Source organism: Notothenia rossii, assembly GCF_949606895.1.
Source record: "Notothenia rossii genome assembly, chromosome: 3".
Taxonomy (NCBI): Eukaryota; Metazoa; Chordata; class Actinopteri; order Perciformes; family Nototheniidae; genus Notothenia; species Notothenia rossii.
Window position 1 is genome coordinate 10,419,052 of NC_136901.1, and position 25,808 is coordinate 10,444,859.

General features: G+C 42.5%; 1 protein-coding gene across 1 annotated transcript in view; it reads right to left on the reverse strand.

Moving 5' to 3' along the window:
• nid2a (nidogen 2a (osteonidogen)) overlaps positions 1–25,808 on the reverse strand; it is a 37,586-nt gene that overhangs the window by 11,496 nt on the left and 282 nt on the right. Inside the window, exons 2-25 of the mRNA XM_079668728.1 lie at positions 24,407–24,592; positions 23,926–24,042; positions 16,055–16,156; positions 15,788–15,927; positions 15,142–15,274; positions 14,716–15,048; positions 14,092–14,203; positions 11,972–12,011; positions 11,653–11,762; positions 11,431–11,564; positions 11,182–11,293; positions 10,396–10,596; positions 10,079–10,309; positions 6,045–6,191; positions 5,342–5,470; positions 3,632–3,757; positions 3,386–3,519; positions 3,185–3,290; positions 2,885–3,018; positions 2,680–2,785; positions 2,175–2,308; positions 1,972–2,077; positions 1,620–1,753; positions 1,426–1,531 (exon numbers count right to left, since the gene is read on the reverse strand). Of these exons, the coding sequence (XP_079524854.1) occupies positions 1,426–1,531; positions 1,620–1,753; positions 1,972–2,077; positions 2,175–2,308; positions 2,680–2,785; positions 2,885–3,018; positions 3,185–3,290; positions 3,386–3,519; positions 3,632–3,757; positions 5,342–5,470; positions 6,045–6,191; positions 10,079–10,309; positions 10,396–10,596; positions 11,182–11,293; positions 11,431–11,564; positions 11,653–11,762; positions 11,972–12,011; positions 14,092–14,203; positions 14,716–15,048; positions 15,142–15,274; positions 15,788–15,927; positions 16,055–16,156; positions 23,926–24,042; positions 24,407–24,592 (3,313 nt within the window). The remainder of the gene's footprint in view (positions 1–1,425; positions 1,532–1,619; positions 1,754–1,971; positions 2,078–2,174; positions 2,309–2,679; positions 2,786–2,884; positions 3,019–3,184; positions 3,291–3,385; positions 3,520–3,631; positions 3,758–5,341; positions 5,471–6,044; positions 6,192–10,078; positions 10,310–10,395; positions 10,597–11,181; positions 11,294–11,430; positions 11,565–11,652; positions 11,763–11,971; positions 12,012–14,091; positions 14,204–14,715; positions 15,049–15,141; positions 15,275–15,787; positions 15,928–16,054; positions 16,157–23,925; positions 24,043–24,406; positions 24,593–25,808) is intronic.

The following is a 25,808-nucleotide window of genomic DNA, read 5'->3' on the forward strand; positions in this document are numbered from 1 at the left end:
GTGTGGACTGAGTTATATGCTTTCACAGCAAACGATGCTGGTTTACCGGTATGTTTGATATGTTGAGAGAGAAGTTTTCAACGGTGTTGCAGCCTTTACGTATCGAGGAACAACAAGGGAGAGGAAGACAGCTGACGATCTTCCGTCATAATTCAATGAGGTATGTAATTTATTTCAGAAAACACTTTTTGTTATATTCCATGGAACACTCTTAACGTCCCGATAGCAATGAATATATTAAATGCGTTGACAATAAATACATACAAAAAGTAATCTCTGGAAGCCGTAGCGCTGTAAAAAGCACGACCAATCATTTTAGCCGGCCCGGCTAAAATAACTGGATGGCCTACCTGCCTGTCAGCCTTCCATCTGTGCACAAACTTATCTCGTGGCCTCATTGATCATGTGCGCGTTCGTGTGTGTTGGAGGAGGGACTCTGTAAGAAAGTCTGAAGGAAGAGGCATATTTGTTCCGGTTGTGTATTTCCAAATTCTAGCGCACTCGAGCTGGTTTCTCCATTCTTACCTACCCTACCTTTAACTCTTTTTAGGGTGCAGCTATCTATTTTATTTATTTCAAAGTGGGCCCATTTTAATAATATTTGTTTTTCCTTCAAATGCGCAGAGGACTCCCCAAGTGCTGTGTTTAATTTATTTTAAAGTAGGCCTGTGTATTATTTTTAATTATCCTTTTAGGAGTTCTTTGTTTCTTATTAGAGGTTAACAGTTTTATATAATGTAATAAATAGCCTAATAAATGCAAAAAACTGTAGTTTTTGTCTGATATATCAATAAATACAACTGTATTAGCTATCAAGCTATGAAATATGTTTTGCGGCTCCAGACAAAAACATTTTTGGGAAAAAGGAGCAAAATGGCTCTTTTGGTCAAAAAGGTTGCAGACCCCTGTGAGGGGAAGTGTTTACTTCTGACATCTCACAGTTAAAAGGGCTGAACGTCATAAAATCCGCTCAGCAGGTAAAAATAACAAATAGTAATTACTGTCTGACGATTGTTACATATACTGTACACACAAAAGGTACTGTTTCATGTTTTCTTAGCTTCATCTTACTGTTTTACTGGACGCCTTTTAGCTCAACTTCCCACCACACACACAAACTCTCTGAAATGATATCACCTGTTTTTCCAGGCATTCCAAGGCTGTGACCCAATGACCTCAGTAGTGCACCACTTACAAGGTTAGACAAGCACTCACGTAAACGTGCTGTCTGTTTGACTTGTCATTGAGTTGAGGAATTAGGGGGTACAAAGGTCAATGTTTAGCGAGAAATCCTTGGATAGGCATGACAGAATCCACCTGCTGACGCTGGTTCTGTTAGTGCACATACCAAAACCGTTTGGAGCTCTCATTGGAGGCTGATTAGAGGGAGAGGTCTGTCTGTTTGTGTACATGTTCCTTTCTCACCTGGTTTGTCACAGTCTGTGGGCGGTGCGCCAGGTGAAGTCCTGGTTCCTGCTCTTTCCTGTCCCCTACTGTCCACACACCAGCAATGTCCGGTCGAGCCGTGACACTGAAAAAAACCACATTATATTCATTCCAAGCAGCCAGATTTATACCATTTAGTCAGTCAATAAGCTCATTACTCATTAGATCCTGACCTGAAGGGATATGTACTGTCCGCTAGCGTCACACTGAGCTACGTAGGCTCCAACTACAGGATATCCCTCTGGACTGGTGGTCTGCACCCTGTCTCTGTGGTGCTCACAGTGAGTCTTAGGACGCTCTGGTTTATCTGAGAAAGAAAAGCATTTTTCTTTTTAGTTTCCACAGGAAGTCTTTAACAGATGCCGCAAATGGGATTCCACAACTCCAACACGGTACAAGTAAGATGGCGTAGGTGAAGCTTGAAAAGGCAAAGCTAGAAATGGATAATGAGTTGAGAGATTCACCAGAGTACGATACATTTAGTGTTTGTACAGGCAGAAAACTACTCATTCCAATGAATCTCACCTGGTCTGTCACAGTCTTTAGGTTGTGTACCAGGAGAAGTTCTGGTTCCTGCTCTCTCCTGTCCCCTATTATCCACACACCAACAATGTCCAGTAGAGCCATGACACTGAAATCACAATAACAGCAACATGTATTCAAAATAACAGTCAAATTACTGATGCAAATATAAAATGTCATGGATTAAACACATTATAAAGACTGACTTGTAATGATATGTACTGTCCGTTATCGTCACACTGAGGGACGTAAGCTCCAACAACAGGATATCCCTCTGAACTGGTGGTCTGCACACCGTCTCTGTGGTGCTGACAGTGAGTCTTAGGACGCTCTGGTTCAACTATAAAGGAAGAAAACAATGATATCATCTTGAAATATTAATGAACGTGCTGTTGTTGAAAAAGACTTGAAAAAGTGTTCAGTATCTTTGTCATGACATGCTGGTTATCAAATGTACGTTTTTCATAAATCTTTTGAACCCATCCATTCCTGTTTGATTAATAAGGTTCAAAGCTGCTTGTTTATTAAACAATTTATGAGTGTTTGTTGTGATCTAATGGTCCAGATGTACCAGACGGGATTAAAGTAGATATCAGCAGCCCAAGTTGCAATCTTGTCTGGTCTTTGTGTATTTGAGTAGAACAATCTGACCACATTGTAAAGAACACACTCAGAGAAGCAAGAAGAAGAAGAAGAAGGCCTGTTTCTCACCTGGTTTGTTACAGTCTGTGGGAGAGGAGCCAGGTGGAGTCCTGGTTCCTGCTCTCTCCTGTCCATTACCGTCCACACACCAACAATGTCCAGTGGAGCCATGGCACTGTGGTGAACAAAATCAGCAATGCCATCAAATACAAAGTATGAAATGATGTAAACATTATTGCAGTTATATCTTTCACACACTTCATTTGTGACAGACCTGCAGTGATGTGTACTGTCCATTATCGTCACACTGAGCTACGTAGGCTCCAACTATAGGATATCCCTCTGGACTGGTGGTCTGCACACCGTCTCTGTGGTGCTGACAGTGAGTCTTAGGGCGCTCTGGCTCATCTGGAGGGATACAGATGAACAGAATATTAAGAGGTGATGTATACACTAGTCGTATTCTTCTCTTAAATACCAACTTCTTTGGGAAAGGGTTAACAATGAAACAACCACTCTTTGATGTGTTTCAATAAAATAGGCAGTGAATGTGTTTTCTGTGTGTGTATCTCACCTGGTCTGTCACATTCATAGGGGGCTGTTCCAGGTAGAGTCCTGGTTCCTGTTCTCTCCTGTCCCCTGCTGTCCACACACCAGCAATGTCCAGTGGAGCCGTGACACTGTAACACGTTGTTAAATGTTTTCAAATCCACACGTTGCTTAATTTAACCGTCAACCGTGCACTCTAGCGCTTCATCGGTCGCTGCCCACCCACCTGCAGAGTCCGGTAGCGTCCGTCAGAGTCGCACTGAGGGATGAAGGCTCCCACACTGGGTCTTCCCGCTTCCCCTCCACTCTGCAGGCTGTCCCTGTGATGCTCACACTGGCTCCTCGGGCGACCTGTCTCTCCTGTAGAAAGAAAATCACATGCGTTTGGTTTTCTTCTTCCAAATCTTTGTCGTTTCTTTTGGATATGAACTGTATTTCATATCGTGCTTCCCTACGTGGTGTTTTTACTGACCTTCCTCCTGGGAACACTGGAAACCGTCCCCATAAAACCCGGACTGGCACTGACACTGGAAGGAGCCCAGTCCATTGATACATCTGGCACTGACGTGACAGGGAGAGGAGCTGCATTCATCGATATCTAAGAAAAAAGTGTAAACACATCGTGAAATTGAAATTTCGTAATAAATTCAAATTCTACTACGTTCATAAATCTTAACGGATATACATCTGGCTGTAAGTTATCTTATTTGGTTTGTGTGAATTCCACCGCCTTGTGTAAAGTCTCTGTCAAGCAGGGAGGTAGGGAGGGTTTGAAGAAGTTCATCTAAAGTTCACACTGAAGGGTGAAAGGAGGACACACACCTCTCTCCTCCACACATTCCAACGCAAAACACACATTGTGTCGTGTCTCCATTTGTCTTCCACTCTCACCCCCTTTCTCCTGTCTAACCTCTCCTTCTCACATTAGTCCTCCCATTCCCACCCTTGTTGGAGCATTTCTCACCCTTCCTCCCCTCTCGCTGTGTTTCCTAGCTTTTGCAGCTGTGCGTTACTGTTGTTGAAGAAATGTGGATCCCCTCCAAATATACAGCTCATTCTGGAACATGCAGCTCTACATGCTCCAAACACACGTGACATGGCTCCCATTTGGATAGACGATTTGTTTAGAGAGTGTTCATTTCTTTGCACGTGCAGAGCATCCCATTTACCACACTAACAGTGCGTGCAAGCTGACACCGCTTGTTCAGCAGAAAGCAGTGTGTTATGTGGTTGGAGTTGATATCTCTGTTGGTCTAGTATTTCAGATAACATATGTAATAGGGCTTAGCTCAAATACAAACCACTGCAATGGGCTTGTTATTCATTTTAAATCATTATTAAAAGGTGTTGAAAGATCTTCAACAGACACAAAAACACATGCTTTGAGGTACGGAACAGTTGCCTCAGTGGGAATTATTAAACCACCTTCGATAACATTAAAATATCAGGCTAGTGAACATCTTTTTTTGGTTCATTTTTATTTACCATCGCTGCAAGGCACTAGGTCGGGCCACCACTTTCTTCCATGTTGAAATATAACAACTATTGGATGGATTGCCATGTAATTTGGTGCAGACCGCAGAGGATAAATCCTCCTGATTTTAGTGATCTCCTGGGGTTTTCCAGAACCACTAACATTTTTGTTTTTTAGTGAAATGTCTCTGCTTTGGATGGATTGCCGTGAAACTTGCCACAGACATTCATGTTGCCCCAAGGACAAATGCTAATTACATTAGTAGTCCTCTGAGTTTAAAACGGTTTCACTTGTAATGGTAAACAAAGCAAAGAAGAGAAGAGTAATCAAACAACCAAATTAGGTGTCAGTTTAACAACATCTGGAATAAGCTCACTTGTTCTCACATTAGCCACAATAAGCTACTGGCTATACCAGACAAACAAAGTGGAATGGAAATATTAAACAGGCTGAGGGTGTGTTTTATTGCATAATAATTGTTGCACTATCTTTTCAAAGTTTCTTTCTTTAACGTTTCATTTAATGCAATTTCCAAGACCAAATAACTGCCTTACGACATTCCTCTTAGCCTCAGCTGTACTTTTGTTTAGTGCTAATAAAACAGTTTCCAGGAAGAGCTCAGAACCCAAACCCATCTCTTGTGTAAATACAGTTAGGACGATTGTATCTAAACATCCCAAAACACAGCTCTGCGTTCTTTGCACTCACCGACACAGGTACGCCCGTCGAAGCCGAACTCGTAGCCGCTCTGGCACTGACAGCGGTGGCTCCCGGCCAAGTTCATGCACTGAGCATGAGCACCACATGAGCTCAGGCCCTCAGCACACTCATCTATGTCTGCAGAGAGAGAGAGAGAGAGAGAGAGAGAGAGAGAGAGAGTGAGAGAGAGAGAGAGGAGAGAGAGAGAGAGAGAGAGAGAGAGAGAGAGAGAGAGAGAGAGAGAGAGAGAGAGAGAGAGAGAGAGAGAGAGAGAGAGAGAGAGAGAGAGAGAGAGAGAGAGAGAGAGAGAGGGTGAGGCAGTGAGACAGTGTTTCTCACCACATGCTGCATGTGTGTGAGTGTAAAAGCTGTAAATAAGGGGTCATTACTGGTGCTCTTAGGTCGTATACAGTGAGTGCCTGCATGTTTGAGTTACTCTAACCCACACCTGGATTCTTGGCTGCGTTCTGAAATGTGTTGTGCAATACACAGGGCAAAACTACACGAGGAGAGGAGAGGAGAGGAGAGCTTGACCTCTTTATGCTTTTTGGACAGATGTTGATGAATCCCAGACACACATCCCAGACACACTGCCTTCAACTTTGTCTAAATGTGTTATTGTTATAAAAACAGTTGTAAAAGCAGTTGCAATGTTCCAGATTCTTTAACAGGACGCTGTACATTCATGTCCATATAAAGGGCTGACAGGTACCGTAGCAGTTGCGTCCGTCCCCTCTGTAACCGGTAGCGCACTGGCACTGGAAGGCCTGGCCCTCCTGGGGGAGGCACTGGGCCGTGGTGTCGCAGTCATGGCTCCCCGAGTAGCAGGGGTTCACCTGGTCCGGCCCCGCTGGCTCCACTACAGAGGAGCACAGACACATTATAGGGATAAAATAGATATAGTGATCTTTGTTGTATTATACATCAATGAACACATGCTGCCTGGATGGGAAAAATCTACAGTAGCTCAGGATTGAGTGTGAAGGTTTTATGGGTAATCCTGCCCCTTGGTGCTCGTCTATATAGCACATGGTAGGGTTTACCATCCTTTATAGTCCTGGAAAATGTACAGAGATCCTTTCATTTGGTACAAAATAGCTTAACAATCATGTAAAACACTTAATAAAAGAACAGAAGTAGCAGCTGTGTATGTGTTTGTGCATTAGCGGGTAAGTTAGTGAGGCATTTTGGATAAGATGCCACGTAAATGCAGTCCATTGACCAATTAAATGTAGCGGAGTAGGAGGATAAATTAGCAAAGGGTGTATAAACTGTAGTAACAAACGTTTAGAAAAATGTTGGAGTGAGTCCTAACATTTGTTCAGTGCGATTCATCTAAATAGACAAACTGTAACAATTTAGAGGCAAGACCAATCTACTGCACAGACTATGTTACATTTAGAATGTCCTGAATTGAGATGAATTTGATTATTCGACAGTTAAAAGTCTCAATGATTGACTCCAGGACAGCCTAACCAGACACACATGTAAAATCACTCCAGATTCCCAAAGGACGGTTTCCTCTTAGGAAGTGACTCCCTTCATGTTCTCAATATTCACCATATGGATAATGTTAGACACACACACACACACATGAGAGACACACAGACAGGGGGATGAGTGAGCGGATGTGTGTTCGGGGTTTCCTCATACCAACGCACAAGACAACTTAAAGAGCAACCCTCGACTGATTTCTGGAAAATCAGGAAGACAAACAGCAGAGTGAAGAAAACCATGGGAAACCATTAGAAAAGAATGTGAAGGACTTATAAATATTCCCAGAATTAAGTGACGGCTTAAAAAAATGTTCCAGACAAATAAAGGGTGGGTGGCACAGTGGGAACCCTTCCTCTTCCAACTCTATCTAATTAACCGAAAAATTATTAGTAGTATCAGTTTAAAAGCTTTTATTTGTGGACAAATTATTGAAAATGATGCTTTCAAAATGTCATAAATATTGTGTTTTTAAGGAATCTTCACACAGCACTTCTGATGGATGACTTTGTTTCACATCGTCTAAACATGTCTAGAAAATACACGACAGTAATGTGGTTTTCACCGGAGAGCCATGTTGCTCCACCTACTAAACGTTTTCCCACTTATTCCATATCTATTTAATTGCATTTATCCACAAAAATAAAACCGCCTAAAACTAAATAAAAAACCTCTCACGACTAATATCTGTATCTGTTTAATAATAAGTGTTTTACGATGGACATTTTCTTAACAATCCTCCACTATAAACAACAACACACACACTTACACCTAAACAAAATCAAACACACAGACACAGCCATTAGGCACAGCTTGATTCCATCTCCTCAGGCCAGAGGCCAATTTTGGCTCATTATCAAAGACAGAGCGAGGGGGGGGGGGGGACTCTTCAAAGTCCTGAATGTGGCCCGGGAAGAAGGGGAGATGAGAGGGTGAGATACACATGGATGGGAGAAAAGACTGAGGGGTAATTAGAGAGAGAGAGGCAGGCAGAGCAGGCGAGCGGGAGAGAGAGGGGTGGAGAACACACACACACGTAAACACACACATCGCTACACACCATCAAAGCAACCAGTACAGTTTCCCACCTGTTGCCTTTTACAAAACTCCTCCACACACACCGCACTAGTTATAACGTTATGAGTCCGGCCGATGTGCACGGGCTACTCTGCTAATCCAATGGACCGACCGTATCCATCCATCATCGCTGACTTTTACTCACACGTTCAACCGACCTGGGATTTAAGAGAGTGTTGTTTGAAGGGATGATAGCAGCATATGACTTGCCCTTCAGTGCCTGGCGGTCAGAACCAAACCGCCTCTGCAGCTTCAATCTGAGCTTAGCGGAGTAGTCAGAGAATACACCGATTACAGTACTTGCCCACCATCGTTTTTTGTTCTTTTTTCTGATTGAAATTAAACCCAGTATATTATTTTTCAGGTGTTGCCGCACATGTTCCTCAAATAAAAACTCTCTTTCGTAAGATACTAACCGCTAAAATGGGCCGAATCTTGAATAGAAAGGCCAGACACATATTCTTATGGTTATAACTTATGGTCTTGTTGAACAGTGTGAGTAGGGTAGGATTGTGAAGATTGAAGTAATACTTTGTTTCTTTTTATTCCATTTCCACTCATTCGATATCTTGGAACATCTTAAAAAGCCCAAACCAGTGTTTCCATTTGCTGTAGCGCATGAAACTCTATATATGAAAAGCTGTCCCCAACACCTTCACTTAAAATAGTTCAAGAGAGACATAACAAACACTGATTTATACTTTCTGACAGCTGTTCATGAAGATGTTGACGGAGACTGAAATCAGGTAAAAGGGTTCCCTCTCTGTCTGTGTGTTCAGTGTCTCTAGCTCTTCTGCAATCTCTGATTCTCATGACATCAGCGGGCAGCTATTCTGCCCGGCAACCCCCCCACCAGAAAATCTGTCATTGGCTGGGATATTATTTCCCAGAATGTGTAAGACCCTTGAATGCGCACACACACACACACACACACACACACACACACCACTTAACCCGTGTTTACAAAATCCCCTGATCCCCGAAAGCTCTTCCAGCTGTGCTCCGGGTGTATCAGTGTGTGTGTGTGCATGTCATGTGTGAGATGTGTCATCATAACCTTTTTAATCAACGTGTTGACGTCTAAATGACAGAAACTTGGTCTGGGTTCAAAAACTGGGGGGGAGGAAAACAGTATCTCGCTCTTTTCCGCCATCATTTCAGGTCTCTTGTCTCTATCTGGTTTTCATCAGATAGAGTGGGTTTAAGAAAGCACGCCCACTGTGTGTTGACAGAAAAATAATACACTTTATAAAAAGAAAGCTGGGAACTTGCCAAAAGAAACAGGATGATGTTGGTCAAAGTGTGGATATACCGAAAATTGCTCTACAGTATATCACTCTATAAGACGCTGTCAACAGTCCACATCTAAGTCAAAAATGCCAATCCAGATCAAAACACTGTTAAATATCTAAAGTCAGCTGTGACGCAAATTGCGGTTGCAATCATCCTTAGGGGGGTGTAGTGGGTCTGCAGCCTTAAGCAGACAACGAGCCCAGAGACAGCCGAGGTAATGCAGACATTTGGACAATGTTTTCTATGGTTTCAATATAAATGATCCCTCAGCGCACAGTGTGGGTGTTTATAGCCCGAGCTGTGTCCAACTCTGCGCCGTGGTTTGGCTGAGGTTTCTGTGGCAGCGCTGCAACAATTACAAAACCTCATGTTTGTAACGCCTCCAGCCACTTACAGATTGACAGGGATGTTTTGGACTGGATGCTCGGTTCTCCGTGATGGCTGATGCTGGCCTACATGTGATGAGTATATCTGCCTGACCCCAGGTAGCCTATACTAGGGTTGCCAGAAACTGACCATGATCAAAATCGATTATTCGGCAGCCCTGGCGAATAATAATCGATTATTCGACCAACCCACGGTTAGGGTTAGGGACGCAGGCTTCCTCCAAGTTTACAGTAAAACAAACTGGTGCTGTGACCAATGGCCATTTACAATTATTAATACTATTACTATTATTAGCATTATTCTATATTTTGGTTGAAACTAAGCCAGAAAAAAAAAAAAAAACATAAATAATAATTAAAATATATATAAATAAAATCGATTTTTAAAAATAATATTCGATTATGGAGACTGTAACGAATATTTTCGAATAATCGAATAATCACTGGCATCCCTAGCCTATACTGACACATTTTATAACATTTCAGTGGGACTCACCTCCGACCGGGCTGATCTTGTTGGTGATGGCGTATCTCAGGATCCTCTCCTCTTTGACGTACATCACAAACACCCTCTCCATGGTGATCTGCAGCGTCTCCGGGACAGTGGCGCGGTTGTCGTGGCGACAGTCGCGGTAGGTGATGTTTTGCTTCAGCTGGAAGGAGAAGGACTCTGAGCCCTTTTCCGCCGAAACGACAGAAAACTCCCTCACAGAGGTGGAGGTGGCAACTGGAGAAAGAGAGAGTTAAAGGTTATAGGAAGACAGAGGCCTCACATGTTACACAGAACGCGTTTCTTGTGGTTGTTATGATTACCAGATGGGTAGTACTGGTAGGTCTCCTTGAAGGGATCCATGGTAACTTCAGATCCAGGGGGCAGGAAGGGCACGTCTCCACTGAGTACGGTATCCACGGTGAGGTGGTTGTGGTCATCAAGGCCGCGTCCCGTCTGGATGATTGACAGGCGCTGGTTGCCGGGATAGAAGATCACCTCAGCGCGACGAGTGAACTCAGCACCTGGTGATAAATCATTCAATTATTTTCTGATTCCCTATTTTTAGATTATTCTCATTGAACAATACTGCAGACACTCCAGCAGTTCAGCAGTTGGATATCATAAACAGCGGAATGTCTGCAATGGCTACATCTGTATAGAACACACACACAGACACGCACAGACACACCGACACACACACATACACAGCTGCTTCATATTAGAGAGGGGAGGTGGAAGCCTGATATCACATCACATCCCTGGAGAAAATACAGCTGGCTGGGAGACCAAAAACACACACACACACACATACTCACACACATTCATCGTAGAGGAGTTTCCTCAACCCTCTACAGAAGTGCGCAAGAGTCAAGATGTATACAAGGCAACATACTTAACTAAACACACACACACACACACACACACACACACACACACACACACACACACACACACACACACACACACACACACACACACACACACACACACACACACACACACACACACACACACACACACACACACACACACACACACACACACACACACACACACACACACACACACACACACACACACACACACACACACACACACACGTTTACCTGTGATTTTGAACCCTGCTTGGCTTTTGGGCAGCTCCAGAGCAAACAGCCATCCAAACAGCTCTCCTATTGGTGCAAGCGGCATCAGAGCCCAGCCCACTGGCTCGGGTACCTGACCAATCAGCACAAAGATTACAGATTACAAATCAGAGAAACCAGGACATTTATTTCAATGTGAATTAGAAAAGTGGAATTCATATATAGTTAAATAAATTACACTTTTGAATGTTTGAATTTTCCGACTCGTACCTCGCTGATGGCAGTGTACGCTCTGCCGTCTCCCACCACGATGTAGGCGTGAAGATCGATGTTGTTCATCTCCACTGGAGTCGAACCGACGGTCACTGTTCCGGTCACCTTACCACTAACACGCTGAGGGGCACCTGAAGAAGAAGGATTATAACAACAGAAAAATGTAAGATTTGAAATACAGTACTACATAAAAACATGGGTTCATGGTAGGGCTCTAACCGTCGGGTAGACAGTGGCGACCGTTTCCATAGAAGCCAGGGCGGCAGTGACAGCAATAGCCTGTGGCGTAGTCTGAGCAGAATGCATTCTGGGAACAATGCTGTTGGAATCTAGAACGAAAGCAAAACAACACACGTTTAATGCCTTAAAATGTAGAATCACAATGGATCGAGCAGGAACACAGATACAAAAGCAATGTAGAATCAAGTGACAGATTCTGTACCGTTGTCATATAAAACAATAGACAACCACAACAAACAGTTATAACACATTTCTTATTCCAACAACATGAACATAATGCTATCAGGTCTTCACATACCTTGCACATGTTTCCTTATTCTCTGTAGTGTACTGAATCACTGAGAGAGAGAAAAAAAAGTCTTATTATTATTTTGCATTACATATACAATAATTATAAAATAAACTCCCTGGTGTCTCCTATCCAAGATCCTCACAAAACGGCATTAGGACAAAACATAGAAAGGGGTGTACATGCAGACTATAAACATCATTTGAAATGTTCACATCAAAGATTTGAACTTGGTCTCTGTTGTATATTATTTTATGGCTTTTACCGTATCTTTCCTCAAGCGAACGTTCATATAGAAATAGGAAATAGAAAGATTTAAGGTTGCAGTTATGTTGGTAAGCTACACTTTAGGAGTTAGCAGATACTATTTCTGTATGTAAAGTTGTTTCCACATAAGTACAGATGGACATAAAGAATAAGAAGGCGGACAAGATACAGGGAAAGGAATACACACACACATGTCACACACACACACACACACACACACACACACACACACACACACACACACACACACACACACACACACACACACACACACACACACACACACACACACACACACACACACACACACACACACACACACACACACACACACACACACACACACACACACACACACCACACACACACACACACACACACACACACACACACACACACACACACACACACTCGAAGATACACATGTCAAGGTACCACTTGAAGACAAACCAGCTGTTGCAGTCTTGCCTCCCACACCCACTAATCCACTCATAAACTAACACTTTTACTGTTGCATCATGATCTCCCAAATGTGAAATAAAGAAGTCTAAATAAAATAAAATCACAATAAACTGATAAAGTAACACAGTAATGTATATTTACAAGTTGTGAGAAGTTTTTAAATATGCTGCTCTCTACACTTATCTAAACAGTAATCACTCTTTCCAGAGAAATATCCTCTGACACACAGGAAGTGATACGCTCTGTTTCTAAATATATTTTTTGAATAAACAGACAAAAAATGTAATGGTCAGCATGAAAAGAAACAGTCACCGTTGCTGAGAAGACAGAACAAATACATGACACCAACATTACTGATATAAAAAACTAGGGATAAAATATTTGAAATGCATATAAACTAAGTACTAATAGAACTATTAGTAAACTTAATAAGTGCCTGCTCTTTTTTCCCAAAAATGGCTGATTTGGGATCTGAATGCAGCATTCTATCATCCTAGAGGGGCAACACACACACACACACACACACACACACACACACACACACACACACACACACACACACACACACACACACACACACACACACACACACACACACACACACACACACACACACACACACACACACACACACACACACACACACACACACACACACACACACACACACACACACACACACACACACACACACGCCAATGCTGCAGAAGGAAACCCACACACTTACATCACAATGACTCTTATGTGCTGTTTAAGTTAAATACAAATCAAACCCATGACAGCACGGCAGAAAAGTGCACATGTTTATTAGTAAACTACGCCTTTTCTGAGATTTGTATAATTGAGGAATGTACAGACACGTAATACTGTAACTGTGCATGCCTTACTGATAGATTAAATTATCCCTAATCCAAAAATACTGTAATTCATTTCCGTTAAAAGATATGTTCTGGGCCTCTGAGAACACATTTTTGTTTACGGCAAGACCCTGAGGGAGAAGTCGCAGGGACTGTTGGACGCACGCGCGCACACGCACACACACACACACACACACACACACACACACACACACACACACACACACACACACACACACACACACACACACACACACACACACACACACACACACACACACACACACACACACACACACACACACACACACACACACACACACACACACACACACACACACACACACACACACACACACACACACACACACACAGGAGCTGCCCAGCACAACGGCAGTATTGTACTGCCAGCTGCTGAGCGGCTCTGCAGCTGAGGGCAAGGTAACGTTACCCTCAGGTTTCTCAAAGGGACCGTCCTTTCATCAGTTGAGCTGATTATTACATATACATATATATGTATACATGGCAGAGTTTGTCTCTTACCTCCTGTGTCAAAATCAATGTCGTCTTCATCCACGCTGACCACGTGACCTCCAGGGGAAAGATTGGGTTCATTTCTGTGAGGGGGGTAGACATCCACCACCTCCAGAGGAAGCTACACAGGGAATACACTGTGTTTAACTTCAAACCCGTTTCTCCCGTTGTCTTCAGGGCCAAGCCAATATTTTGTAACTCTCTCCAGATGCTATGAACCAAAGAGCTATGATCTGTGCATACTTTACATGGCGCATACAGTATGTAGGGTTTAATGATCACAGCTTTGCCAGTTTTTACACTGCTATACTCTACAGAAAAAGCGTTCCATTGTAACCACAGCATTTACAAAACGTGTCTGCAACTTCAATTTGGTATTACAAAACTCAGTACTGAGAGCACTGCCAGATACATTCCTGTTGTTTAAAAGTACACCACAATGAGTGATGTTTGCAGAGAGTTGTTGCAGATTGGCAAACAGTGCAGCTGTCTCTTGTCACATAACAAATTAATTTAGTCATTTTTGCAACGTTTGCAATTTAGGTGTAGCTTTACAATGCTAGTAATAACAGCCCATCTTCACATTTCAATGAACCTAAATACTTTTTTATGTTAGTTAATTTAATGCGTTACCTGTGGTTGCTGTTCCTGAGTCCGCTCAGCACGTCCCTCTGGTCCTCTTTCTGAAGGATTGGGGTTGGAATACCGCCTCTCTGCTGGCTCTGGATTGTACCTGGGCTCAGAGGTCAACGGGACATCTCGATGACCAGAATCCTCTGCAGGCGAGGAGGGAGCATCAGGGCTTGCTGGCTGAACGGGCGCTGAGTGGTCCCCACCGGCAGTGGCTGGCTGGAAGTCAGGGTCCCCGCCTGTATGAGGGTAATCATCTTCCTCCTCCTGGTTATCACCGTCAAAATTATTGTCCTCATATTCCTCAAACTCACTGTACTCGGGGGTGGTGGTGTCCTAAAGCAGAAACCATGTATGGGTTAGGGGTTTCACAACACAAAACACCTCTTGAGCGTACATACAATGAAATAAAGACGAAAACTCAATTACCAGGGAGAGGCCGTGTCCTCCGGTCGGTGGAGTGTTCAGCTGGCCACCAACGGATGCAGGGACAATGTTGTCAAAAGAGTACCGGTTCCCAGTATGGAACAGCCAGACACCTGGAATTCCTGTGTTACCAACCCTAAAGAGCAGGTCTGGTGTCAGAGCATTTCTAACCTGACAGGTTTATTGTTCCTTTAATTATCAGTTTAATTAATTACACCTGTGCTTCCACCCCTTTATTTTAGCTTGCAAACACATCTAACAGTAACTGCTACATTACAAAACGGCTGCTTAGTTACCTTGCTTGCTAGCTAATGATTGAAAGCTTGCTGCTGTTGCTTTCTTCTTTTTAAAATGTAAAGTTTGCTTTCTTCTTTGTCTACAATTTGGAAGAGCTAAATATAGCTTTCTGTGTCACAAAATGTGCTTCCTTTTCGAAAGAAATAGCCAACAACATTATAAATTGGTCGATACCTTTCACAAAAGAGGTCTTTTTCAGATATTTTACATTTTACGTATAAAAATATTTAAATGATATTTATTTTTTCCTTCTGGCTATTTTGCAAGCCACTACTCTCAAAGAGCTAATTCTCTGATTAATTACATTTTTGTCAGTTGTAAAAATAAGCAACCTTGAGGTTTTTGTACTTACTGGTAGAGGTTTTTCACACTCTGCTCATCACTTGTAGCGCTGTAGTACGGTCCTTCAGTTCTGGAGAAGATCAGATATGTGACTTCTCCTCTGCTGAAGCCAACTCTAGCTGGAAGCTCTATTTCAACATTATAAGACTCCTAGAAAGAAACATGCAAAATGAGGAAATCAAACAGTTAGCTGTTACATAAACATCACACTTAGTGAGTGCATGCCTAGACGTTTTGCAGTAGCAAAGTATCCGAGCGAACCGAGATTATGAATTACCTTGGGGCGTGTCGCAAAGAAGTTCAGGCCACCTTCAGGATACAAGAACAGGACATATGAATCGGTCTCATCATAACCAATAACTGCCTGGAAGGTATTGACCTAAAAAAACGAGAGAGAAGAAACACAAAGAGATGAGAACAGAGACAAACCAGACCCAACAGCTAAAACATAGCCTAGTTGTGTTCTATACTCTCTTTCACACACGACTGTAAACCTGAATTCATCTAGACATTAACCGGAGGACCTGTATGTGACAGCACGAATGTCTGAATCATTGAGACCGGACTTTAAACAGACTCCACCCGATCAGCTCTCCAGTAGTAAGTCTGTGTCATGTCTGGTGGAGCCCATGTGTGAATAGAACTGCTTATTGTACAGAGAATTCAGGGCGAGTGATTTGGAGTGTTGATGATGTTTCCCTGCAGCTGGCACAAAGACAAATATCTGAGGGTAAAGAAGAGGGATCATTTAAACAAATGAGTCAAAGAAAGGTCAAAATCAAGCAAATTGCATCGTCATCGGGAACAACCCACGCTAAAAAAGACCTCGCTGTTGACTAAGCAGCTACATGATTGCAACAACGCGCTAGCCTTAACCCCAAAACCTTTGTCAGGCAACAATATAATGAAATCTCCAGACATTGTGATATAACACATTGGCTTATAATTCCTTGTAGACCTTCCCTTAAGCTTTTCAATGCGTTTCATAAACACGTCACACCTCAAATACCTATTTCCTTCAACACATGACTTTTTTTTCTGCCCCTGATGGCAGTACCTTTAGCATGTCCCTGGTAATTAAGGTAGTGTTCATTTTCAGCTCTGCTAGAGGGATAAGCGTCTTTGTGTACAGCCTAGCTTAACCACCCTCAATTAACACTTCACACCTCGCTTCCCCTCTCCTCCTCCCTATGTCTCCTCCTCTTCCTCTGCTGGGATTCATGTTGAGACTTCTCACCCTTCACGCTCCCCTTCTGCCGACCACCACCAATTATTAACAGACTGAGCATCTGGGTTTTAAAACATCTCTTTTGCACAAATTAGGGTGATTTAAATTAACTGAGTCAGCGCACCTTTTCTACCAGAACTTGTGGAACTTCTTTTGGACGTTTGTGTGTTGGCGTCCAGCCCACTCGGTCTCCAAAACCACAGTTAAAAAAACAGAGATTTGGTGAATGAGGGGAAGACTCTGAGTGATCCCATGTTGTTTTCCTTAGGGACACAATCAGATTATCTGTGCGCACACACACACACACACACACACCTCGGTTTCTAAACCCCCAGCCCAGATGTTGATCTCCACAGCTGTCTTCCTGTGTGTCTGGGCATCTTTCACGATGATGTTAGTACAGGCAAACTAGACCTCGTTACAATGTGAGACGTGGGGTGCGCACACACACACACACACACACACACACACACACACACACACACACACACACACACACACACACACACACACACACACACACACACACACACACACACACACACACACACACACACACACACACACACACACACACACACACACACACACACACACACACACACACACACACACACACACACACACACACACACACATTTATACAAACACGCACACAAGCACAGATGTCCCTCCATCTATATTCCACTCATGGGAATGTATGTGTGTGTTCCTAATTGTTTACATCAACATCTTTAAACTATCTTGTTTGTGGGCGGGGAGGACTTTGTAGCCTCCGGGCTTTGTAATTACTGAGGAGGGGGTCTTTTTTTTTTCTTTCTGTCTCTCTTTGGGAGGAGAAGAGGCTGGAGCTCAAGAGGGGATCTGCTTTTTTCTTTGTCCCTGACGTCCTTTCTAAACGTCTGTATTTTTCTCTCCTGCTATCCCTCCTTTTTCCTGGGAGGAGAAGGCGAGGGGAGAGATGAAAGCATGCGGGGGGTTGGGGTCTGGTTTCCAGAGGGTGTACGGGGAGACAGAGAAGAGGATGTATTTCCATCCAAACAGTTATAAAAAGTAAAAAAAACAAGAGGAAATAGTGTGTGTTTCCATCAAAATCGAACACTTCTGTTTCCTACTATATGATAAAAGTCTCATTAGTCCACGATAGACCAGCACATTAGCTAAGTTTGGGTTTTTTCCAGAGTTAAAAAGGAAAAAGCGGTTGGTGAAGCACACCCAAGAGTCTTTGTTTTACCCACAACAATCCTTTTCCACTTCGGTGAACATGATTTGCAATATTTTGCTTCTCTCTGGTTACTTTTCATATTTTTCATGAAACAGCCAGATTGATACTCATTCAAAGAGACACGCAGATAGAGAAAAACACATTCAGAAAACGTTAAGAATGTTTTTTAAATGATGTTTATGCCACATTTAGTGGCTGCATTTGAGAATGGCCCTGTTCCATTTGAGTGTTTACATGACAAAGAAGTTTTCTAGACCACCTCAGACTGTTGCCTTCAAGTTCGTACGAATGAAATGTTGGACTTTAAGGGAGATGTGCTTATTTTAGTACAAGAGGAGAATCTCATATTTGCACACTCATTACGAAGCTTGCTCTATCTTAATATTAAGCATACAAACTTGAATCCACTCATCTATGTCTTGGAAAGAAACCTAATAATCTAATTTCTCAATATGACAAACTATAACGCTAACTCCGGCTCTCTCTTTCTGTGTGGTCATCTGCTGTGTGAGTCTCTCCTGGTGTGCTTGACAGACTCACAGCTGGAAGACAACAAATAGCAGCCAACATACATCAAAGACCTTCAGACAGTGTGTAGCTCAGAATGTGTGTGTGTGTGTGCACTGGCAACCCCCCCCCCCCCCACACACACACACACACACACAGTCACACACACACAACTTTCGACCTCCCTAAAGGCATTTCGTTGCACCTTTTTTTAAGAGTGTCCTCACACTCCTAACGCCGAGCAGACACATGCACAGGCGTTAATGGTCTCCGGGACCGACAAATGTTTGTTGTTCGGGGTCCTTCAAGGTTTCGGTGGTAACATCATCAGACTGCTAGGATTAACTGGTGGGGGGGCGCTTAAAGGGACAGTTCATCCAAAATAAATATTTACTCTTTCAGTCAATATTAGATTACATTTCAGTATGGCACCGAATTTTTATCAAAAATGTCCCAATAAAGTAAGAAATTAAAAACAATCTTTTCTTTTAGCAAACTCAAATAGAAGCCTTAATGCCTCCAAGCATGTTTTCCATTCTTTGTGTTCAGACTTTTAATTTAAAAGGCTTTTATATTGGGTATACCATCATTGCTCCAACAATAAGGACAAGTATTGCTACAAATATGAACTTTTAACCATTAAAAGGGGTCATTTTAGTTCAATCGAAGTTGGAAAGTATATAACATCAAATATATAACACTATTGCATATATAACATAATATGACTTCATTCTACTTTTTGTAAACCCTACAGCAGCTGCAGGCGTGTATCATTTCTCTTTCAGTTTACTTTAGTACGGTCGTGTTTAGTATCTGTATATTTATTGGTCTGGTTTACTCCGCCTTGATATAGTTTAGTCTACTCTGCGGTTTAATTGACTTCCCATCGTGCCTGTGTTTCGAATCAGTGATTCATCACTGTAACAAATGTTCTAAATGACATTATAATTATCTCGAGCTGGATCCCACTTTGGTGAGGCAGGAACATCCCGAGGAAAGACGGGGGTCAAGGGAGGTCCGGGCGAATGTGCAACACTTGTTTGTTGGTTGCCGATTTTTCAGCTAGTTGGCCGCAAAACAGCTGCACGGGGAGAAAGAAACAGAGAGCAGCTGCAGGCCAGTTGCCAACCTCACCAGAGTGCTACAAACGGAACTGCCTACAGCGTGGGAACTGGTACAAAACACACACACACACACACACACACACACACACACACACACACACACACACACACACACACACACACACACACACACACACACACACACACACACACACACACACACACACACACACACACACACACACACACACACACACACACACACACACACACACACACACACACACACACACACACACACACACACACACACACACACACACACACACACACACGGCTGAGGCTTGTGGCCAGGAACAGTCCGGTCAGTCTTTCACTGTTGTCGTTTGCTCCGGTCTTTTGGGGTGGCTTTCCTGTTATAACTTCAGCGTTGCGCTCAAAACGATTCCCTGCTCGTCTTAAGCTTGAGGAAATTGTACAACTTCAGGGCTTATGAGCGCTCTGCAAAACCTTTTTTGATCAACTCCAGAACACATGGTGGGTAAAACCAGAGCTGCTTTTCTTAGATCCTTAAAGTTTCGCGAACATGAACGTCTTTCCCGCAGCTACAAACCAGAGCTCTATGGCTTAGTAATTAGGAAGCCGTCAAGATCCCAAGTCTTAAAAGTCAAGCTCTGACTCGTTTTAGTGGCTATTATGGAGCTATAAACCCTTTTCTTTTGCACATGTTGTAAAAAGACCAGAATCTGGCTGATAAACAGAATCAATCCCAAAGCAAAAGCTCAGAATAACACATTATGAGAGCTGAATTTCAGTAACAGTCCGCTCTGAACCCGGATGAGCATATTTCCAGGGATGCCCCCTGTGTCACTGCAAGGGGGCCCCCAGAAACAACAAATAACACTAATCGAAACAAAAGTTCCTTTTGTGCTACAGACAAGAAAACAGACGGAGAAGAAGAAAGACAGAGAGGAGAGGAGAGGCCATACGAGAGGCAGAGAGGGCTGAATATAACAGAGGAGTCCATTTATTCATTCATCCACTCTCCACTGACCCTCCCACAGCCAATGCGTAACATGCTGCAAAGCCTACAACACTTTCCTTATTTGCACAAATAACTTTGTAGGGAATTCTAGGGGAAGCTAGATACAAATCTTTTTTTTTTTTAAATGGTCTACTGTGGTCAAATTTAAAATCACATTCCACTTGAAATTGCTGCTCATATACAAGAATGTCTCACAGGAAAGGGCACCTGAGGTTAGATGTGCAATAATGTGTATATTGTAACATTCCTTTTACCACCACTCAGTACTATTTCCTTTCTAATGTTGCAACTATTGCATTAGATGTAGCTATTTTGGATCCGAAGAGGGGTATTTAATATACATTTTTCTTTTAAATAACATAGATAAACATAACCTAAAAACGTCCTTCTTACCATATTCAAAGTTATCCGATGTAAAATAAATATATTAAGATTTGGCATACAGACATGCTAGCAGCTCTGTAGGGAATACATGGACAAGCGTTACTTTAAGCTATATGCTAACGTAGCATCAACATACTAACATGTTCAAAATGATATTGACAGGCTTATGATTACAACTTTTCATCATGATATCACGAGTATGCTGAAGTGGTTTCCGTTTTGCAGGTTTTTGAACATAAACCAAAGCAAGTTAGCGTTAGCATCAACATGAACATTCTCTTTGTCTTTCTGTGGATGGAGAGGTTATTTTCTGTTGCTGAGAATAATGACGTTAACGGTGGGGGAAGTTGCTGCTGTGTAACAGAATCCACTAACATGACAGGTGTGCTTGTGTGAAGGAGGATTAGCAATATGCTGCTCAAAGTAAAGCCTTGTCGACACTTCCAAAAGCATCGACACACAGAAGGCCAGATTCTCTGAGTAAATACCTCTGTGGTCATTAGCAAATTGGGCTACATGGTAGGAGATACAACAGAGTGTGTGTTATAGGTTTCGAATGAAGCAATTACTTTCCAATTATGATAATAGCCTCTTTAGGACTAATTTCATAGAAAACACAACTCTTTTTTGGGGATGTGAACTTTTCTCTCCTCTATTTCCCTGTTTTCTCTTCCCTCCTGCACCTCCACATCCGACCCCCAAACACCACACAGCCTGCCCCCTCCCCCAGCCCCTCATACACACACCTCAGGTTAATCAGTTCACACACACATACCACTCTACCCCCAACTCACCCCACCCAGCACCTCTGGCTAATCGCTTCAAAGGAAGATGCTATCAGTCCGAAGAAAGAGCCACTGAAGCAAATCCCAGACTGCTGCGATCTGACAAGCACCATGGACCCTTTCGAACAACAACACCACTCTTTCTTAGCACATGGATATACATTGTGCACTATAGGTGGACGCCAGTCTTTAATTAGGAACACTGGATAGACTTAATTCCAATATTTGAGGTTCAAAGTCGATCAAAAAGAGCCTTTGAGAAGCGTCTTAAGAAGCTTAATGCTGTTTGAATGTTTAGCTTTTAATCAATCAGGAAGAAAGGGGGAGGCATAAAAGAAACCAGACCAAGAGAGTAAAGAAAAAGGACAAACAGATGAGGCAGGGAGAGACCCAGAGGTCTCCTGGGGGGTATTTCCTTAAGTCTACCACTCCCTTCATCCCTCCCTCCCACTTGCTGCAAACCAGGAACAACAAAGCAGTGTTTGTTTAATCGATAAGTTCAGTGCTTTACTTGGAGACTCTCCTAAAGACTAAGGCAAACAAAGTCTTCAGTGATGCTTTAGGTGACACTGCTTTTCTGAGAACAATACATGTGGTATTCATTTGAAAGAACATGGATTAACTGTTAATTGATACACTTCAAATGAATACAGTTGCACAATGTCCTCTGTAGCTTTGGAGGGAGCTTTCCATGGGTGACTCTAAAAATGTCATTGTGCTGTCGTCAAGGTAACAGTGTTTGGTCAAGACTGCATTACACACGGTAAGTGTAAGTTTGAAAGATGTGTGTTGAGATGACATGTTTACACAGACCAACCCTGGAAGGTAGCAAAATAGCGTACATTTTAAGTGTACATTCAATCGCTATTAGTTAGGCTATAAACAAACTGCATCACGGTGGCTTGGCTAAGCTAAAGGCGGCTAATGTTCATCGGGATGACGATTATTAGTCTCATTGAGCCACCTCCCCCCCCCCCCTTTTTGTAAGCTAAACATGTTAAAAATGCGACATAGGTCTACAAGCAACCATTTACTTGTGCTTTGAGTGCAAGAAAATTCCTATTTTCCCTATACTTAGTGACAAATCACACGCCTTTTTCCAGGAGAATTCCTAGAAAATTACGGATGTGTAAATTAAAGTGTTACCCGCCTCCTGTAAGACGTGCCTCCCCAGGGGCCCGCGGGAGAGTTTAAAGAGGGGTGCCGAGTGAGAATAGCTGCCTGAAGGGAAAGGGACAGGTGCTTATCACTGTTCAGAAAGCACTGTTTTAGTCACCTCATCAAAACTGGTACTCAAACACGAATATAACTAATCTTATTATTGATTTTTTACTTTCTGTTTATTGTGTATTGCATTAGCTTGTTTTTTAGTCGGAATAAGATTTTCCTGCCATACTGCAGTAAAACATCCACAGCAAAAAGAAAAGTCGAATTGTGTGGTAGAATGTAAAACGATGAATTGAACTCTAAGTGTAATTTGTGTAGCTGAAGAGGAGCACTTTAATGGTCAACCAGGTTATGAACTGTTGAGTGGCTGACAAACAGGGAGGGAATTGAAGTCCAACAGAGCATGAAAGCATTAATGGTCCAGGCATGTTTGTGTCTACCTGTGTGTGAGGGGATAACGAGTTAGGGAGGGGGCACTTTGATGACCCTTTAAGATGACCTCTGACCTTTTGAAAAGGTTAAGAGGCAGATTAGGAGGGGAAGGGAAATTACAAATAGAACCCCCACCCCAGGCTGATTAAAAGTGATGCACATCCTCCAGGAATTTGGGATTGTGTCTCTCACAATGACCAAAACATACTTGTGGGATTACACGATGAACTCATCCAGTCATAAATCATGACACAGAGAGACAGGGGGGGGGGGCCTGGAGCTAAAACTCTCAACCCCTCCATCCATCTTACCTTGTTTGAAGGTCCATTGGTTCGGGTTGGCTCCTCGTACGCAGCCACGTTCTCCCATGTTGCAACCACAGCATGTGTGGGCGTGAATTTGGCATCTGGGAACCCTCGATGTACTTCCTGGGTGAGCAGATGAATGAATGAATGATGGAAATGAAGTAAAAAAAAAGAAACAAGATGGAGTGTACAATGGGTTGAACTAATGGATGAACTGAAAAAAGGAAAGAATTCAGATCCGTTGTTAATTATTTTTCAGAACGTATTCATCTCAACATGTCATTTTCTGAGTTTTTGTTCAATCATGTATAAAGTTATTGGCTGGCCATTTTGAATTATGAAATACAAATTTCGGATGGAATAACCCCCACGTCAAATATGACACTAGATTGCAAAGGGATAGTCGATAGCTCAAATGAATGTGTGGTGGGTCAAGGGAGTAACATTAACGCCATGAAGACAATGGATATTCAATAGACATACAGACCTGGGCCACTCTGTTGAGTACACTGGGAGTTTCGGTCACGCGGTAGTAGATCCGTCCTCGCCCTCCGCTGGTGTCGATGTCAGCCAGAAATGGAGCCACCACGGGGAAATCCGTTGGGAAGCCGTCGTCAACGTACTGCTTCTCCATCGGCAGGTCCTGGCCTGATATGATACCATTGGTAGCCACCTATAGACAGAGAGAGACAATTATTAATAATCACCACAAGCAGTTTAATACTAGGGCCGGGTCTAGAAGGTAATGATTGAAACAGCCCATTAAAAATAAGAAGTGAACGTACATACACATAATCTTCTAAATATGTAAAACACCATCATGAACCCAAAGAACCTCCCAATGAACCCGTACCCCCTCATAAACCACTGGAACCTCCGTGGGCACTGCTGGAGGCCCCTCAGGGACCCCGAGAACCACATAATGAACCCCTAGACTTCAAGGATGTAGAAACATTCAAACCACATTCAACTCAACTTCCTCTTGGTGTATTTCTCCGTGTAATGAGGAATGACTAATGCAGCAGTGATGTGTATAGCAAGTGTCATTCAAAGCGACACTCAGCGGTTTGTACTAAGCCTATAGTATTACAACATAGTGTATTAGTTGATTTTTTTGTTTGTATAAGTAGTTTGAATCTGTAGAGTATCTATAGTTGCCAAATAAATGCAGAGAAGTTAAATGTTTTATATCCATCCCTCTGAAATGGAAAAATATCTTGAATTAGTACTCAAGAAAAATACTTGAGTATAGTTACTTTCCACAACTGGGCTAACAGCAATTAGCTGGAATTTGATACAGACCCTATTTATTCCTAATGTCATTGTGTATCAATTATTCTAACATGAGATTAGATTATTTTCAAATTAAATCCAATATAGACGTTTATAATCTAACATACTGCAGTGGGAATCATTTAAACGCACAATTTGTCAATGTCACCAGTTGACTATCAACATCTGTTATGTATCAATCAATCAATCAATCACAGACATGAGATTCATTTATTGTCGAAATGAAGCCTTCTCAGGAAGTGTATATTGATACATAGTGCAGTGGGAATCCTTTACAAGCACGATTTATTCTTATCACCAGTTGACCAGATCAACATCTGTTAAGTATCAGTCAATTTTGACAGTTGAGGAATCCATTTATTTTCAAAATAAGACATGCTCGAAAAATGTATATTATTCTAACATACTGCATAGGGGATTAATTTATGATCGATTGACAGACTTTACACCAGAAGAAAAACTAGAGTTTTCCCATGTACACATGCTAATAAACCGCTCCATAAAAATATCCAACAGCTGCAAACTTCTTCTGCAAAAAGTGTTCACGCTTTGATTGCATAACTTTCTGAGAGTACCAAGCATGCAGATGAGTGCTG